Genomic DNA, 17,102 nt, shown 5'->3' on the forward strand with positions numbered 1-17,102 from the left:
AACAACAACAACAGTTCCAAATAGCCAACTTCCAAATGAACGTCTGGACACAGTTCATTTCTATCTTGGGGAGTGTCTGTGAACACGGTACTGCCTTTCAAAACATTTTACGCTATGTTTCAAAGCTAGAAATGTACTTGCATGTCATATTTTTGAGACTGTCTCCCATATAATTTATAGGTCAACATGTTCATGTGAAAGCCACATTGAAATATAAAGGAATAAAAAAATGAAAGGAAAAGAAAATCCAATTTGTTTTGTCCTCTTTCCTCAATCATTTCACTGCTTCATGAAATCTAGGTGCACAAATCCTAACTCTTCATGTAGCACTGGGTGTTTCAATGAAACCTCAGGCTCTTGCACAACCTAGCCAATTCAGAGACATAGTAGGCTTTCCTTTCCTCTCCTCTCTGCCTTGGTTCTTAGATTGTTCAGCTCAACTGTTTCAGGAAATCGGGAAACCAGATCTGTTGATGGCATCAACCACTGTGAAGTAGCTTGTTCTGGTTACCTAGTACTGCTCTGACAAGAATATACCACAAATGGGATGGCTTGACAAATAGGAATTTATTCTTTTACAGTTTGGGAGGCTAGAAGTCCGAGTTCAAAGTGCCAGGCTCTAGGAGCTGTATGAAAGCCCTCTGACCTTGGGCTTCAGCTCTGCCTCTTGCTCTCTGCCCACTAAAGCTAGAGGCATCTCTTCACTCAGGCTGCTGAGGCTAAGAAGCCCAAAGTCGACAAATAAAATGGCACAGTCCTGATGTTACCAAACCACATGGCAGGCAATTAGTTCAAGTCCATTGAAAGTCCCAAGGCTGGGAGAGCATGGCAGGCTGCTGAACAATGACATGGCTACATGCAGGGTTCAAGTGTGCCATAAGCTAGAGACCATTCCCAAAGCTGTTTCTTATATATGGGAAGCTGACTACATATCCAAAGCAGCTACTCCGCTGCTCCAATAGATTCTACCATGGAGTTAATTACCAGTCTCACCATGGGGAATAACTATATTCAGCCGCCCAGCCAGTCAGCCAGGCCCAACCAAGTTGATACACAAACTTAACTACCACATAGCTGTTTATGGAGCTCACTGGGGTTCATCAACTGAGAAGGGGTTGGCTATTGCATGATAGGTGCCCAACAATAGCAGTCTCTGGATGTACATATTTGATGCTTGAATTTGCCATCTCATTCCACCTTTTGAAGCTTTTAAGAATAGAATATGTGCTGATCACAAAACAGTAATTCATGAAGATATAGGTAGAGCAATTCTACCCAAAGAAAGAGAACCATGTTTAGTCCTTTCAAATAATTCTATTTCCTCCCCCTGGGCAAATTCCTAGGTCTGGGCAAATCAAAATGTCACTTGCCTATTTAAATAAAAACCCAGAGGTCTGATGACTTCCTATGAACCATTCAATGAAACTCTCCAGGTTCATGGGATAGCCCAAAGACACTGGATCAGCAGATAAAAATAAATCTTCTTTCTCCTTTTGCCTAGCCAACGATGGAAACAAATTTAAGATTGATAATGTTTCCAATGATAAACAGAAAAATACATGAAGGGAAAGGTTTTTTCTTTCTTTTTCCTTGAAAAATCTAAGAAGATGAAGAAAGTTTATAACATTATTAGAATTTAAAATTGTAGAAGATATCCCCTAATTGTGCCCAACATCCATTTTCTCTTTCCTTATTAACAGTACTTTGAGTTTCCTTTGGACTACTTCCTCACATATACTCATTCATGGAATTTGGGTGGGCTTGATTTACATTCTGGTTCCAAAGGTGGCCTACTTCTGGTCAGTAAGAGCTCTGCACTTTTCTGGCCATAGGGATTGATTCAGTAGTGAACGTGTGATCCAGAATGAGTAAATCAAGTCACTGGATATTATAATAAACATCAGTTCTACACTTTTCCTGTCCATATGAGGAGGGAGACAATCTCTTTTTATAGAATTGCTGGATTCAAGCTGCTCATGGCTGTCTTGCCAATGTATGGAGGAGTGTCCCAGATAATGACAGTAACACAGAGAACAGCAAAGCTGAGAGATAAAGACAGACATTTACTGGCCTGTCTGAAGTGGCTAGATGCAACTTTGCCTGAAGTCTACATGCCTCTGTACTTTAAAGTTATATAAGCTAATGTGTTTTCCTTTTTTGAGTAGTTATTTTATATCAGGCACTGATTAATCCAGAATGGTTCATCAATTTCCTTAGTTTTTATCAGGTGCCTTTAAGTAGCAGGAAATAAAAATACACATAAGTGTCATGCTTACTGGCCAATGACAGCAGGAACTCATTTCTCTATATCCTCATGTTTAGGAAACAACCCTATGTTTTTTGCACTTCTTTGGCCATCTTAAGATGGTTGGTGTGATCTTAGCATCCTTGTTCTCCCTTTCCTCTGAATGAAGAGTTCACCGGACATGTCTTTCCTTATCCAGATCACCTGCCAAGCACATTCCCTCATGCTGGCTCCTAGACTATCTTCATAATGGGGTGAACAGATCTTTTGGAATGCTTTCAATTATTCCCCCAACTATCTGTTCCAACCATGACTTACCTGAAACAATTCCCTTTCCTGAAAAGTGTAGGACCATGTTTTCTATGACAGTGGAAACTAGCCTACCATTCACATTTGCACTTCCACATTTTTCTATACAGTAACAAACTTGTCCTCTCTTCCCACCATCATGTATCAACAACCTCTCTGCTAATTTAGCCACAATGTTAAAAAAGAGAAGGGGGATGGTTGTTGTTGTTGTTGTGTGCCGTCGAGTCGGCCCCGACTCATAGCGACCCCTCCTTGGGTTTCCTAGGCAGTATCACTACGGAAGTAGATTGCCCCATCTTCTTTCCGAGGAGTGGCTGGTGGGTTTGAACCGCCAGCCTTCTGGTTAGCAGTCAAGTGCCTGAGCCACTACGCTACCAGAGCTCCTAGGGGGATGGTAGGGGATGGTATATGCCATGCAACTCTCGAAAAAGAACAATAATCAAAGTTCTAATATTTTTAGAAAACTTCAGAGCCATCCCAATTCTGAAATTACTTACAGGGTATTCAGGCCGCTGTTAAATAAGCAGATAATCTTTATCTGCTAATAAAAAAAAGCAGCCTGTTGCCAGAGGACTGTGACAGTCTTAACAAGTTTTACAGAAAATAAAATACCAGCAGATAACAGGTATTATGTTTTCTTTTGGCAAACATTAACATTTCACAGCTAGCATATCTTACTTACTTAATAGGGTCCATAAAGACTTGCCAGGCTATTTCACTTGCAGTCATTGAAATTCCTGCCACTTGTTCTTTGCTGTTTTTCAGAGCCTAGATGGGAAAACAGCTCCAAAATAGACTGGCTGAAAAGATTTTTAAGGTCTCATGTCCACATTTACAAACCTTGCAATCTGTGTGTATTCATTTATTTTAAAACAGATGAACTGAATAAATCAGGGGCTTCTTTGGGAAAGAAACAAATAAAACAAAACCCAAAGAGATACCACATTTGAAAGGGGTGGGGGGAGAACAAAATAATGTTGGCTGAGGCAACTCCCAAATTGTGTCCATAGCTTTTCCAGTACCCCTACCTACACACCATGATGTCAACCAAATTAATTGCTATCTGAGCTCACACAGAAGCAAATTACCCCATACTACAGCACTTATCACATATATTATTGTCCCTTTTTTGCTTTGTTTTGTTTTGGCTTAGATGTCTGTAGTTTTGGCTAGACTGTAAGTTCTTCCAAGAGAGATGCTATCATATTCTTATGTTACCAGCACCTGGCTCATACTCAGATCAAGCAAATATTTGTTAAAATTGAATAAAACATGTAGAAAAAAAGAGAAGAAAAAGAGAGAGAGAGAGAGCTATGAGAGCAAGTGAGAACCCAAGGGGGTAGAGAGAGAAGTCTTTAGCTCCAACTGGGAGAGAGATTTTCTGGCAGATGAAAAATTGGTAGAGTACTGAAAAGGAGATGGCTTGGGAGGACGCAGAAAGGTTAAGGAAGGTCAAAGAAAGACTATGTTCTCTCATTGAGAAAATATATTTCCTTTTAAAAAAAATTCATGATCTTAATGCTCTTTTGGGAGTCCCCACATGGCTCAAATGGTTATGTGGTTGATTACTAGCCCAAAGGTTGATGGTTTGAATCTACCCTGAGGTGCCTTGCAAGACAGGGCTGGTGATCTGCTTCTGAAAACTCACGGCCTTGAAAATTGCTTGAAGCAGTTCTACTCTGCACATATGAGGTGCCCAGGAGTCAGAACTGACTCAACGGCAGGTAACAACCACGATGATCTTTCAGGTGGTAACTTCTGTTATTTTGTTTTGAAGACTTGGGAGCAGACTTTCATTCTTACTGGCTTATTTTTAAACTAGTTTAACAGAAGTTGTTTGGTAACTTATCTTCCTAATTTCCTTCTCAATATTTTAGAAGTTTCCCAGTACAGTGTGACTCCATGGGACATTTGTCAAGTCTCTCCATCTGAGATATCAGGCTGCAGGAGTTTTGAGTCCATGAAAGTATTTCTGGCAATGCTGATCCATGTAACGATTTTGCTTGGGAAGATGGAATACATTTGTGATTACAGAAGTGACTGGAATGAATGGAAACTATTTTTAGACTTGTGGGTCAAAAACCTTGATGATTACCTGGAGAAGCACTTGAGGTCCCTCTCTGGGCACCACCCTCCCTCTATGTAGACTGTCAATCTGATTTTAACAAGTTCCCCTAGTGATTCTGAAGTTCAGCCTTGTTGGGTCTGGCCGTCTGGGAGTAATGAAGTGTTAATTTTCTAAACTTACTTTTTTTTTTTTTTTAAATTGTGCTTTAGGTGTAAGTTTACAGAACAGAGTTTGTTTGACATTCAACATTTCATGTACATTTAGTTTCACTCCCCATTTACCATCCCCAACCCTAACCCAGTCTCCTCCCCTCCCTGTCCAGTAACTACCCCCCCAATGCCCCTCATCGCTATGCACTCCTGTGTGTCCTGCATTTCCTTTGTGTGATTGTTGTGCCTCTGGTGCCCTTTGGTCAATTGCTCCAAGGGTTGTACTTCCATAGAGTATGTGGGTGCATCACCCTGGGTTGAGTAGTCTGCATGTACATCTTGTTTACTATTGGGCTGAGAGCCAGCCCCTGGGAGTGAGTTTTATTCCAGGCCCAAAATGTATCCCAGGGCCATAGTATTGGGGGTCTCACCAGATTCTATCTGACCAGTAATTCTGGTCATTATTGTGTTTTTGGATTTTGTTCTATGTTTTTCCTCCCACTCTATCCAGGATCTCCAGTTTTGATCCTTTCCTGAGTGGTTGGCATTGGTAGCCAGGCACGATCTAGTTCTTCTCGCCTCGAGGGCCATCCTGTCCTATGGCTGATTGCTTCCAAATGCCCTTGGCTTTTTGCACTCTTCTTTGCTTCCAATGATAGGAGAGCATTAGCTGCATCTTAGATGGCCACTTGTAAGCTTTTAAGACCCCAGTTACTACTCATCAATGTATGGTGAAGAACAAGGCTTTTATGTATCTTGTTGTGCCAATTTAGTCTGGTGTCCCCCAGTACTATGGTCCTGAGTCAGTAGATTCATTGGATCCCTCCCCCACAGTTTCTGGCTGTCTGTGAGGGATTACTGTATGTCTGTCTTCTGTTGTTTCTGTAAGGGATTAATTTCAGGCTAGTTGGAGGCCACATGCTGATGGAGGTAAATGGAGAGATGTTATAGAGTCTGTGACCACCATGATAACATTAGGAAAAGGAAGACACCTAACTGTGCACATAAGATACAGATGACAGACACTAATACCAACCAGTATAAATTTGCTTTCTTAGATCTCTCCAAAGGTAGCAAGACTACAGTATTATTTTTTAAACCTACACTGGACAAAAGATACTAGTGTTTTTCCTTGGCTTGGGAAGAGGAAGGGAAAAGATGCTACGATTCTGATGCCTGGTTTAGAGTTATCTCACACAATCACAAAGAACACTTGTCTTTTTCTTTTCTCAAACATCCCTTTGGGAAGTCTTAGACCCCAATTGTCTGGAAAACATAAAATGTGTCACTTTTGGCAAGACTCAACACGTGAATATGGAAAACACAAAGTAAAATAGAGACACTTCTTTACTCACTCAATAGTTTGTCTGGTTACACAGTTGCTTTGTATAACAATAGAATTATTTAAAAAGGCAGGACCCAAGAGTGTAGTTATAGAGCTCAGGTTCGGTGAGGGTCAGAGAAAATTCTTGAAGTTTCATGAAGTTTAAGCATCTTTGTTCTTTTAGTCTGATGTCTTGCTCAAATCATACAAAATAAGGTCGTAACAACCAGGATGCTTAATCTAAAATGATGTGTCTTATTTTCCTCACAGGAATTCAGAGTGGTTTTGAGATGGGGGAATCCATTGGACATGGAATTCTGTTTCATTCTGAGTGGAAATAACTTTTATTTTATTGCTTGTTTGTTTTATCAAAGAAGCCAAACCTTACCTATAGAGTTGCTCACTTCTTTTATCAAAGGCAGTCAATCTATCTTATGTCTGTAAATGAAGTGAATAGTTATCTAAATTGCTATTCTGTGAGATATTTCTCTGCTACTGAGATTTCAAGAGACCTGTTGCCCCATCACTGTAAATGTCATTCTGTTTAATTCTAACATCTGTAATGCAACCAATAAATAACTATTTTGTCTGATCTACAGTCACAGGGGAGTCCCTGTATGGTGCAAATGGTTGCTAACTGAAAGACTAGAGGTTTAAGTCCATTCAGAAACACCTTGAAAGAAAGGCCTGACCATGTGCTTTGAAAAATCAGTCATTGAAAACCTTTTGGAGTACAGTTTACTATGACATACATTGAGTTCCCATGATTTGGAATTGATTCCGTGGCAACTGGTTTTCTTTATAGTCACAGGATGCCCATTTCTGGAAGTGGCTTAAGCCACTTAGTTTGAGATCATCAATTCTTACTATGTACTTCTGATGAGTGTTTTTAAATTTCACCATAAGAGAAGGAATCTACCAGGCCAAAATATTTTAGGAGTTCCCTGAGTGGTGCAAATGGTTAATCACTTGACTACTAGCCAAAAGGCTGGTGGTTCGAACACACCCAGAGGACCCTCAGAAGGCAGGCCTGGTGATCTGCTTCCAAAAGGCTACAAGTTTCAGAACCTTATGGAGCAGTTCTACTCTGCACACATGGGGTCATCATGAGTTGAGATATACTTGACAACAAATAATGACAATAACACCTGTGCAAAATAGGTAGATGTTGAAAACCAGTGTAAAAGTGCTAGGTGTCATGGGTGACATGCCACAGCACTGAAGTGAAAGCTAGACAGAATTAGCTTAGCTGTTGGACTCTACTCTCCCTACTCTACTTCCTGAGTATGAAGGGAGTATGAAACTCAGAGGAAAGGAAACTTTCTTTTCATGGATTTGTCTCTCAAAGGAGCTGGTGCCCTTAGTGGCAACCAGGGATAGAGTTCCTTACGTGATTCTCCAAATAGCACTAAAATCTATAGTGGAAGACAGTACTCACCAAAGATGGTGAAGGAGAACTGTTTCACAGCAGGAACACTGCTATATCATGTTCAGCTTTGTGCCACTAATGTTAGTCATGGAAGCTAACGTGTCCTGAGCAGTGACTCTGTGTCAAGCACTGTTCTACTTTTGTGACCTGTAATTTTAATCTTACTCTAAGCATGTTCCTCTGGGACATTTTTGTAGATGTCCAAGAGTCAAGTGTATTTTGTAGGGGCAACTTGGTCTTCTTGAAAAAGACAATAGAATGGATCATCCTGAAAATCCTAGAAAGTATCTCTTCAGTCAGTGGTCACGATCTTCTTCTCTGTTCCCTGAGTGTTGAAAGATTTGGCAAAGGAAATCTTATAATACAAAAACTGTCCTTACCTCAAAACTGTGATATACTGTTAATATCTACAGAATGTAAATTGCTAAGATCCAATAGACAAACAATTGAGATGACCCTTCTGAAACTTACTTCTGTTCTATTACTTCTAATAATCATTTTCCAAAGAAGAAATGGCTTATATTGCATGCTCTATTGACACTTGCCCAGATGTTTGAGATCCAAAAGAAAGAGGGCAACGATTAAGACTCAATGGATGGTGATAAAAATTCTTTGTCCTCTTTAAAGTAACTAATATCTACGCCCAAATCAACTGGTATACAAGTACAACAGGGAATAAGTATGAGAGCAATTAACACGAGCTACTGGAGCTCTGGTAGCATAGTGGCTAAGACACTTGCCTGCTAACCAGACGGCTGGCGGTTCAAACCCACCAGCCACTCCTCGGAAGGAAGGTTGGGCGATCCTACTTCTGTAGTGATAACTGACTCGGAAACCCAAGGAGGGGTCGCTATGAGTCGGGGCCGACTCGACGGCACATAACAACAACAACAACAACAACTGTACATTTAGGAGTTCTGATGGTGTAGTGGTTAAAGCATTTGGCTGCAAACCAAAATCAGTGGTTTGAACCCACCAGCCACCCCATGGGAGAAAGATGAGTCAATCTGCTTCTGTGAAGATTTACAGCCTTGGAAACCCTATGGGACAGTTCTGCTCTGTCCTATAGGGTTGCTATGAATCAGAATCAACGCGATGGCATAGGTTTGCTTTTTTTCTTTTTTTTTTTGCTTTACTATATATTTGTGTGGTTTATGTAAACAACTTTTGTGGGAGAAATGGCTATGGTTTGAACAATGTTCATATCCATGAAACCTAAGTAACCTAAGTATAACTTGCTATGGGCAAAAAATGCTTGGTTATGCTCTTCTGCTCTAAGCTATCTCACTAAAGATAAATTCAGTGACTGAAATCAGGTATGGGCTTACCCAGTGGAAGTCATAGTCAGATCTTGCTCTTCCTTCATCATCTTCATATAGAGAAAAACCTTCCCTTCGAGCCTGATGATACTCCTTCCGCAACTTCTGGATACGGTCAGAGCTTCCACCTGTGGGACGGCCACTGCAGGACATAAACAAACAAACACTATTACAGAAGTGTACGTCATCTTTGAAACTTACATAAAAAATGAAAGGTAGCTAAACTATGAAAATTAATTTTTCTCTGGTACCTATGTTTCTCTCTTTGAAACTTTTTGATTTTTATTGTTGTTGTTGTTTACATTGTAATTTGGGTGAAGTTTACAGAAAACATTGGTTTTCCATTCAATGGTTCATACACATTTTATGACATTAACTGCAATCCCTACAATGTAATAGCACTCTTCCCACTTCTTCCCTGTGTTTAGTGTTTCCATTTGTCCTTCTTTCCTATCCCTTCTTGTCTTTTGAGATTTATCCCTGGACAAATGCTGCCATTTCGATCTCATATGGTTGATTGTTCTGAAGAGTACGTACCTCCCTATAGTAGTTTTTCACCCTGTAGTCCTGTCTATTTTTTGGCTGTAAGTTGAGCCACAGGTGTGAGTTTTGTTTCAGGCTTGAAAAGGGTGTCTAAGCAACATAGTCTTGGGGGTTCCACCAGTGTCTATCAGATCAATAAGCCTGCTTCATTTTTTTTTATGATTTTGAGTTTTGTTTCACATTTTTTCCCCACTCCACCCAGGACCTCCTATAATGATACCTGCAGATTTTCTAATTAAAGAGGAGAACTTCCAACAGCATATTTTTAACATTTACATATTAGAATAAATTCAGAATATCCCCAAAATCACCAGCACTCACTTTTATTCTAATTTGTTTTCAAAATGAGAGAGAAAATGGAGCATGGACCACCTAATACATGTAGAAGGCAGGACAAAAGAAGTTGAGGACCATTGCTTGCCCAAACTCACTTATTGAATTCCCCCAATGCATTTTGGTATTTTGTGCTTCTGTTCCCTCTACCTAGAATTCTTTCATCTCCCTTGTTGAGCTTTTGAGTACATATATATCCTTTGAGACTCAGATAATCTTTATGATTTTCCTCCATGGCCCTGCTCTCACCTGTCAAAATGAAGCTCTCTTCCTCTGAGTCCCCATGACTCCTGGGCAGACCTCAGTTGTAAAACCAGTCACCATGTATTATTGTCTTCTGTATCACTTTCTGTCCCCCAACACCCAGACCATGAGCTTGTTGTAGACAAACACTGTGAATTGTTTATTTTTATATTCCCAGATCTTAGCATAACATCTGGCACAGTGGGACACTCAGTGATACATCACCTGAAGTTGTAGGAATAATCAGATTTGCCTATCATTCCCTTCTTACTTCCTAGCCCTGATATGTATTACATAATATTGTCTGTTGAGATGATCATATTGAACCAAAACCAAACAAACCAAACCCATTGCCATCAAGTCAATTCTGACTCATAGCAACCCCCATTGGGTTTCTGAGGCAGTAAATCTTTATGGAAGTAGATTGCCCAGTCTTGCTTCCTTGGAGTGGCTGGTGGGTTTGAAGCACCAACCTTCTGGTTAGCAGTCAGATGATATCAAACCAATCCAAGCTAAATGAGAGGTAATAGCTAGCTGACCAGTTTTAGGTTAGGTGGATGCATTGATGGAAAAACTGTGATTACTAAGAAAGCAACTATGGCTAAAGTAGAGAGAAGAGAACCTTAGACAAGTAACCAAGATGGCACATCCTGACATCTTTTTTCTCTCTCTCTCTCTTTCCATCTTAGCATGACATACCTTCTTCTTTCCATATGTCCTTACTATCCGTATCTGTTGACATGTACTCCAACCTTTACTCTCAAAATTATGTTGTTGTTGTTGTGTACCACTGAGTCATTTCCAATCCATAGAGACCTCATGTGACAAAGTAGTATAGGCTCACAGGGTTTCTGAGGCTGAAACCTTTATGAGAGTAGATCACCAAGTCTTTTCTTCTGTGGAGCTGATGGTGGTTTTGAATCACTGACCTTTCAGCTACCAGCCAAGTGTGCTTCACCATTGCCACCAGGGCTCCTTGACAAAAGTGTATTACTTACAAATTTTGGCACTTTAACTCAATTAGGAACACCTTATGAATGGATGGTGCAAATGGTTTGCTTTTAGCTATTGAAAGATGAGAGGTTTTAATTCACCCAGAAGAAGTGTCACAGAAGAAAAGCCTGGCCATCTACTTCCACAATGTAACAGTGATTGCAAACCCTATGGAGGGCATTTCTACACTGAAACACATGGGGTCACCATGATTCAGAACTGACTTGATGGCAATGCGTGTTTATTATTATTTTTTGATAGCTCATAGTGATGCTCATTTTCATGAATATGTGTTTGATAATCACTGGTCTAGTGTACAAGGTATATGAAAGGAGGCAGGGGAAGAGGAACAGTCAGGGCTGGAGAGGTAGGCTGTGGTCACATTGTGCAAAGCTTTGCATGCCAACAAGATCCCCAAATAATATGGTTGAGTTTTAAGTTTAAATTCATAAAATGAGGGATCTGAAAGCAATAGAAAAAAGGTCATCTATTATTTTGTTAAAACATTTGCAAATTATGCTTGTAAATGGTGACAAGAAAGTGGTGGGTAAACATCTTTTGGGGGAACAACCCTTTCTTCCCCTACTCATTGCCAGCGAGTCCATTCTGACTCATGGCGACCCCTATTGTGTTTGCGGAAGTAGATTGCCCCATCTTCCTTCTCTGGAGCCAACGGGGGTTTGCGCCACCAGCCCTCTGGTAAGTAGTCAAATGCCTTAGGCACCGCACCACCAGAGCTCCTCTCCTCCCCTCCTAGATGATGATTTAACTGGAAGCAGGCCCAGGTGTACACTCTAACAGCCCCTCGGCCATAGTTAACACTGGGTTCTGAGCTTCCTGGGTGCTCCACACACTCAGCAGCTGACACCTTTGATCAAGAAAAAAACAAACCTTTTGAGATCATATACCTTTATTTTCCTTCAATATGTATTTAAGAACTCACAAAATAGTTCTAACTCTGCTTCTTGACTATGCTTTTTCTCGTTAAATTAAAAGTTCCTTTCAGCACTTGAGAAAGATGAGGATAAGGAGAAATAAAGAGCCTTGTCTGCTCTAGGGAGCCGCGGTCAGGCAGGAGGCGCAGTCCAGCTCTTCTGTGAACAGCTTCCCTGGCCCTGGCGTAACTTGAGCTGCGATGTCTGCGTCCAGTGCGCAGACTTTTGCCGATTAAGTGAATTCACGAGCCACGTTCAAACTCACCAGATGAATTCAATCAACACGGTGCAAACATAGCATACATAATCTATTATTGGTTTACTCCAAAAAAACTGAAGCAGCATTGAATTCAAGCAGAATGAAGTCATCAGTAATAAAGGGGGAGGGGGAGGAAGAAACGGATAGGCACTACTGTATTTTAAAGAGAATCCCACAATTCCTCTACATTTGTGGTGGGAAAAAAAAAAAAAATCATACTCAGGCTGTTAGCTATTCTCTCATATGCCTATAAATACACAAATTAAAAAATATAGGCTGGATCAGATTGCTGTTCTGTTCTCAAATAGAGAGAATGGGGCAAGAATACAAAACGAGCTGTTTAGGATTCAGAAAATCCCCTATGGCTGACAAGAACATGACTGCTTACCCAGAAATCTGGCCTCGGAGAAAAAACAAGAAAAAATTCCAGAGAGTATTGGACCATATAAGTGCAAAACATGCGTTATCTTCTCCCTTGTGTGAATATTTTAAAGACAGTATGGGACAGCGTGCAAAACTTTCATGATGAACTATGACTGCACCTTAACATAACCTCTCCTTTTTCCCTCTCTAACCTTCATTCTACATTTAGTTCTTATACCATATTTTTTGAAAATAAGTGTTTTATATAATAAAATCAGGAACAGCAATTTCTGATTTCCCCTTCTAGCCCTCCTCTGTAGATATTATACATGAATGTATTATCAACTCAATAAAAATCATACACCCAGCTATAGTAGTAAAGCAGTTAGTCGATTACATTTTGGGTTGAAAATGTATAAACCTAGCTTGAAGACGGTCATACAAACATTTTTTGTAATAATAGCAGCAAACATCATAATAATTATAGTTTTTAGAAAATTTACATGATACAGATTTACTTATGCCCCCATCTGCCCAGAGCAGACATCTCTGATCAGTTACAGCATACTTTCCTGATGATATTAGACACGGCAGAATTCTCAACCTAAAACTTCAGAAAGCTACTATCAATTTACAGGAGATGACACTTGAGTTTGTTTACAATTCCTGTGTACCAGGTGTGGTATATATTATCTCAAATTCTCGCAAGCATATTCAAATTCTCATAAGCATATCAAACCTATCCCATAAAGATAAGGACTTGGAAACTCATAGCCAATAGCTGATGAACAAGTTCTGTTTGCTTTCAAAGACTACTCTTTCTATCATACTTCCAACTTCCCAACCTGTGTCTCCTTCATATTACCTGTTACCTTAGAGACTGGGTCTCGTAGCAACATATTGAACCAGAATGGAAGGCAAGGCTAGTCTTTCTGAGGATTCCCATTTTCTCTTCTCCATTTCCCTATTATGTCTACCATTTTCCTATTTTTTTTTGGGGGGGGGGAACTTTGCAATACAGGTTCCTGGAAATCTTTTGCCTGGTAGTTTTAGAGGTGACGTGAAATTATGACGCAACCATATAAAATCAGTCAAAGTAACAATAATCCCCTTTCCAAGTTACTAGCTAATCACCCTTTCTGTATTATCAGTTTACTGGATGAAGTAAAGCTTGGCCATACCAAAAACACCAAAAAACCAAACTCACTGCCAACAAATTGGGTCCGACTCATAGCAACCCCTCCTTGGGCTTCTGAGGCAGTATCGCTATGGAAATAGATTGCACAACCTTCCTTCCAAGGAGTGGCTGCTGGGTTTGAACCGCCAGCCTTCTGGTTAGCAGTCAAATGCCTTAGGCACTACGCGTGTCTGTTATAGCTGTATCCATATGTAGATGATCGATGCCACTCCTACACTTGCAGCGTGCTGAAATTTTACGTTAAATTAATTCAAGAAGTTTAACAAAAGAGTTTTATATTGTAGTGATTTCTTATAAATTATAATGCCTATGCCTTTCAAGGCAGATGGACAAGCCCTCCTTCTAAAACTTCAGAGCTGGACAGAGTTTAAAGTTGTAATGGATTTCAGAAACCATGTCATTTTCTTCATAGCCACTTACAGTAATATATTCCCAGAGCTAAAACGTATCACACTAAGGCATTATCTCCTCCTTTGGAATCTGACCTTATTCTTCCTAGTTCAGAATTACCTCAACTGTAATATTTAAAAATGAATGTTCATTTGTGTGTGCTGCAGACATTCCCTATTACTGCTGCAGGCTGTAGAGAAGAAACTAAAAGCTTCCAAGATGTGCTCAATACAACATTTGTACTTTATATACTTCATCCTATTTACTCCCTCATCAAATCTGGGAGGCTGCTATTGACATTTTACAGATGAAAACACTGAGGTTCAGAGAAGTTAAGTCACCACTAGTGAATGTTGGATTAGGGTTTTAGGATTTGTATGCTTCCAAAGCTGGTGTGAGTTCTACCGTATCATGTTGCCTTGCAAGAGAGGCATTAAAATGCAGCAGGCATTTTGCAGCAGCAGTTCACAGGCATTTCAAGGCAGAGGGAATGCAGCAGGACACATTTATGGCCTTACCTTCTGATAGTCTTTTATTTGCACAGGTCTTTGCAATAAAAACAGAAATAAAAGTAGCTAAAGTAATAGAAATATATGCAATGAAATCTGTATTCATTAAAGAACGAAGATGGAGCAATTGCAGGCTGAGACTGCTGGGCAATTAACATTACATCAGGAGCCCTGGTGATGCAGTGTTAAAGCGCTCAGCTGTCAATCAAAAGGTTGGCAGTTTGAGCCCACCAGCTGCTGTGAGATAAAGATGTGGCAATCTGATTCTGTAAAGATTTATAACCTTGGAAACCCTATGGGGCAGTTCTACTCTATCTTGTAGGGTCATTATGAGTCAGAATCGACTCTGTGGCAGAGGATTTTTTTTTTTTAAATATTACATCTCGATCAGGCTGCGTGACTAACTGGCATGAATCTGAATAAGGTGAAGAGAATTAACATATAACAAAAGAGCCTGCATGAAAGAGTATGAAATTGTGTCAGGCCCAGGACTGAAAGACAGGCAGGCGTAGGGATACTTCTGCTTTAGATCTTACCACCAACTGAATGAGGGAGTTGGAGTTGGTCTGTCCTACCAAACTCCGGCTACTGTTGTATTTATCTGCAATTATTGTGTTTGTGTGTGTAGGTGGGCATGTGTGTAAATACACATACCCTAACAATGACTAAGGAATCCCTGAGGGGTACAAATGGTTAACATGCCCAGCTGCTAACTCAAAGTTTGGCAGCTCAAGTCCACCGAGAGGCACTCTGGCAGGCAGGCCTGGTGATCTATTCTGAAAATCAGCCATTGAAAACCCTAGAGAGCATAGTTCTGCTCTGAAATACACTGGGGTTGCCATGAGTTGGAGCAGACGCAAAGGCACCTGGTTTACTATGACTAAATTGTATCAAATTAACTTCAAAGAGCTGTTTCTGGTCTTGGGTTGTCTTTGTAGAGCCTCAAGACATGTACTTCTTCATTCTTAAGGCTAGGTGTTTGCCTTTGATGAGCACGGTCTTCATTTGTAGGTATTAGTGTAGTGTCCAGATTTGGTGGTTTGGTTAAGAAACAGAATGGAATTTTTGTAGGAATAATTCTAGCTGGATGTGATAATCCTTACAAACTTATTAAATGAAACAATTTAAATGAGATGTATGCATGTCAGCAATAATTGGGAACCGGGAGTGGTTTTGAGTTTAATGTTCAATAGACTTTACTTTTTAAAATGAATTTACTGTGAACTGTTATTTTGGTGCTTCCTACTAAATTTTTAATTCTACAAATATGATGTTAACCATTCTATACTTACAAAAAAGCAGAATTTTAAATATTTTTCTCAAAAAGATTTAGTCTTTTAAAAATATGAAGAAAAACATCTTTGCACCCTTTAAAAATGTCAAGAGACTATTTTTCCCCTAGGGAGGGGGTGTTTTTGGTTTCATTTTTGCATTTAAGGAACTAAAAATGATCATAGTTTCAGATTTCAAATTTGGCAGGACCATAGTTCTACCAGTGCAGCTGGAATGCTCCTTGAAAGTGAGAATTGCTAAACTTTGTTTCATCTGCTTTGGTCATGTCAAAAAGGACTGATCCCTGGAGAATGATATAATGTTTGGTAAAGTAATGGGTTAGCGAAAAAGGAGAAGACCCTTCAACAAGATGGATTGACACAGTGACTGCAATGATTGGCTAAAGCACAGGAAAGATTGTGAGGATGGCATAGGACTGGGCAGTGTTTTGTTCTGTTGTACAAAGGGTCTCTGTGAGTCGAAGCCAACTTGATGGCACCTAGCAAAAATAGTTGTACCTTAGAAAACAGGTCAGATTTTTTCCAAAATGGGAAAGGAGCTCTCCAAACACCTGAGATTTGGGGGCATTCACATCCTGATGACATAAATATAATAAAATCTAACTGGATACATGTACCTTTATTTTGCTCATCTGACTTTAATTACCAAACTAGGAGCTCTAGTGGCATAGTGCCTAAGGCACTTGACTGCTGACCAGAACGCTGGCGGTTCAAACCCACCAGCCACTCCTTGAAGGAAGGTTGGGGAATCTACTTCTGTAGTGATACTGCCTTGGAAACCCAAGGAGGGGTCTCTCTACAAGTCGGGTCTGATTCGATGGCATATAACAACAACAATAATTCAAAGACATCAATTCTTCTTTGGTCTTCCTTATTCATTGTCCAGCTTTCACATGCATGTGAGCTGATTGAAAATACCATGGCTTGAGTTAGGTGCACCTTGGTCTTCAAAGTGACATCTTTGTTCCTTAACACTTTAAAGAGTCTTTTGTAGCAGATTTGCCCAGTGCAATACAATGTCTAATTTATTTTCTTTCTTTTTATTTTTAATGCATTTTACTGAAATAGAATTTATATACAGTGAAATACACAAAACTAAAGTGACATGGGTCAATTTTTTTTTTTTTTTTTGCAGTGTTCCCTCCCTTCTCCTCCCACCCTTGGTAATCAACAAAGACAATTTCCTTCCATATATAAACCT

General features: G+C 39.9%; 1 protein-coding gene across 1 annotated transcript in view; it reads right to left on the reverse strand.

Moving 5' to 3' along the window:
- The window catches only part of PARD3B (par-3 family cell polarity regulator beta), a 1,522,095-nt gene that overhangs the window by 131,998 nt on the left and 1,372,995 nt on the right, over positions 1-17,102 (reverse strand). Inside the window, exon 21 of the mRNA XM_042783151.1 lies at positions 8,853-8,985. Within this exon, the coding sequence (XP_042639085.1) occupies positions 8,853-8,985 (133 nt within the window). The remainder of the gene's footprint in view (positions 1-8,852; positions 8,986-17,102) is intronic.

Source organism: Orycteropus afer, unplaced genomic scaffold, assembly GCF_000298275.1.
Source record: "Orycteropus afer afer isolate SDZICR_OR568_19922 unplaced genomic scaffold, OryAfe1.0 scaffold00002, whole genome shotgun sequence".
NCBI classification, from domain to species: domain Eukaryota; kingdom Metazoa; phylum Chordata; class Mammalia; order Tubulidentata; family Orycteropodidae; genus Orycteropus; species Orycteropus afer.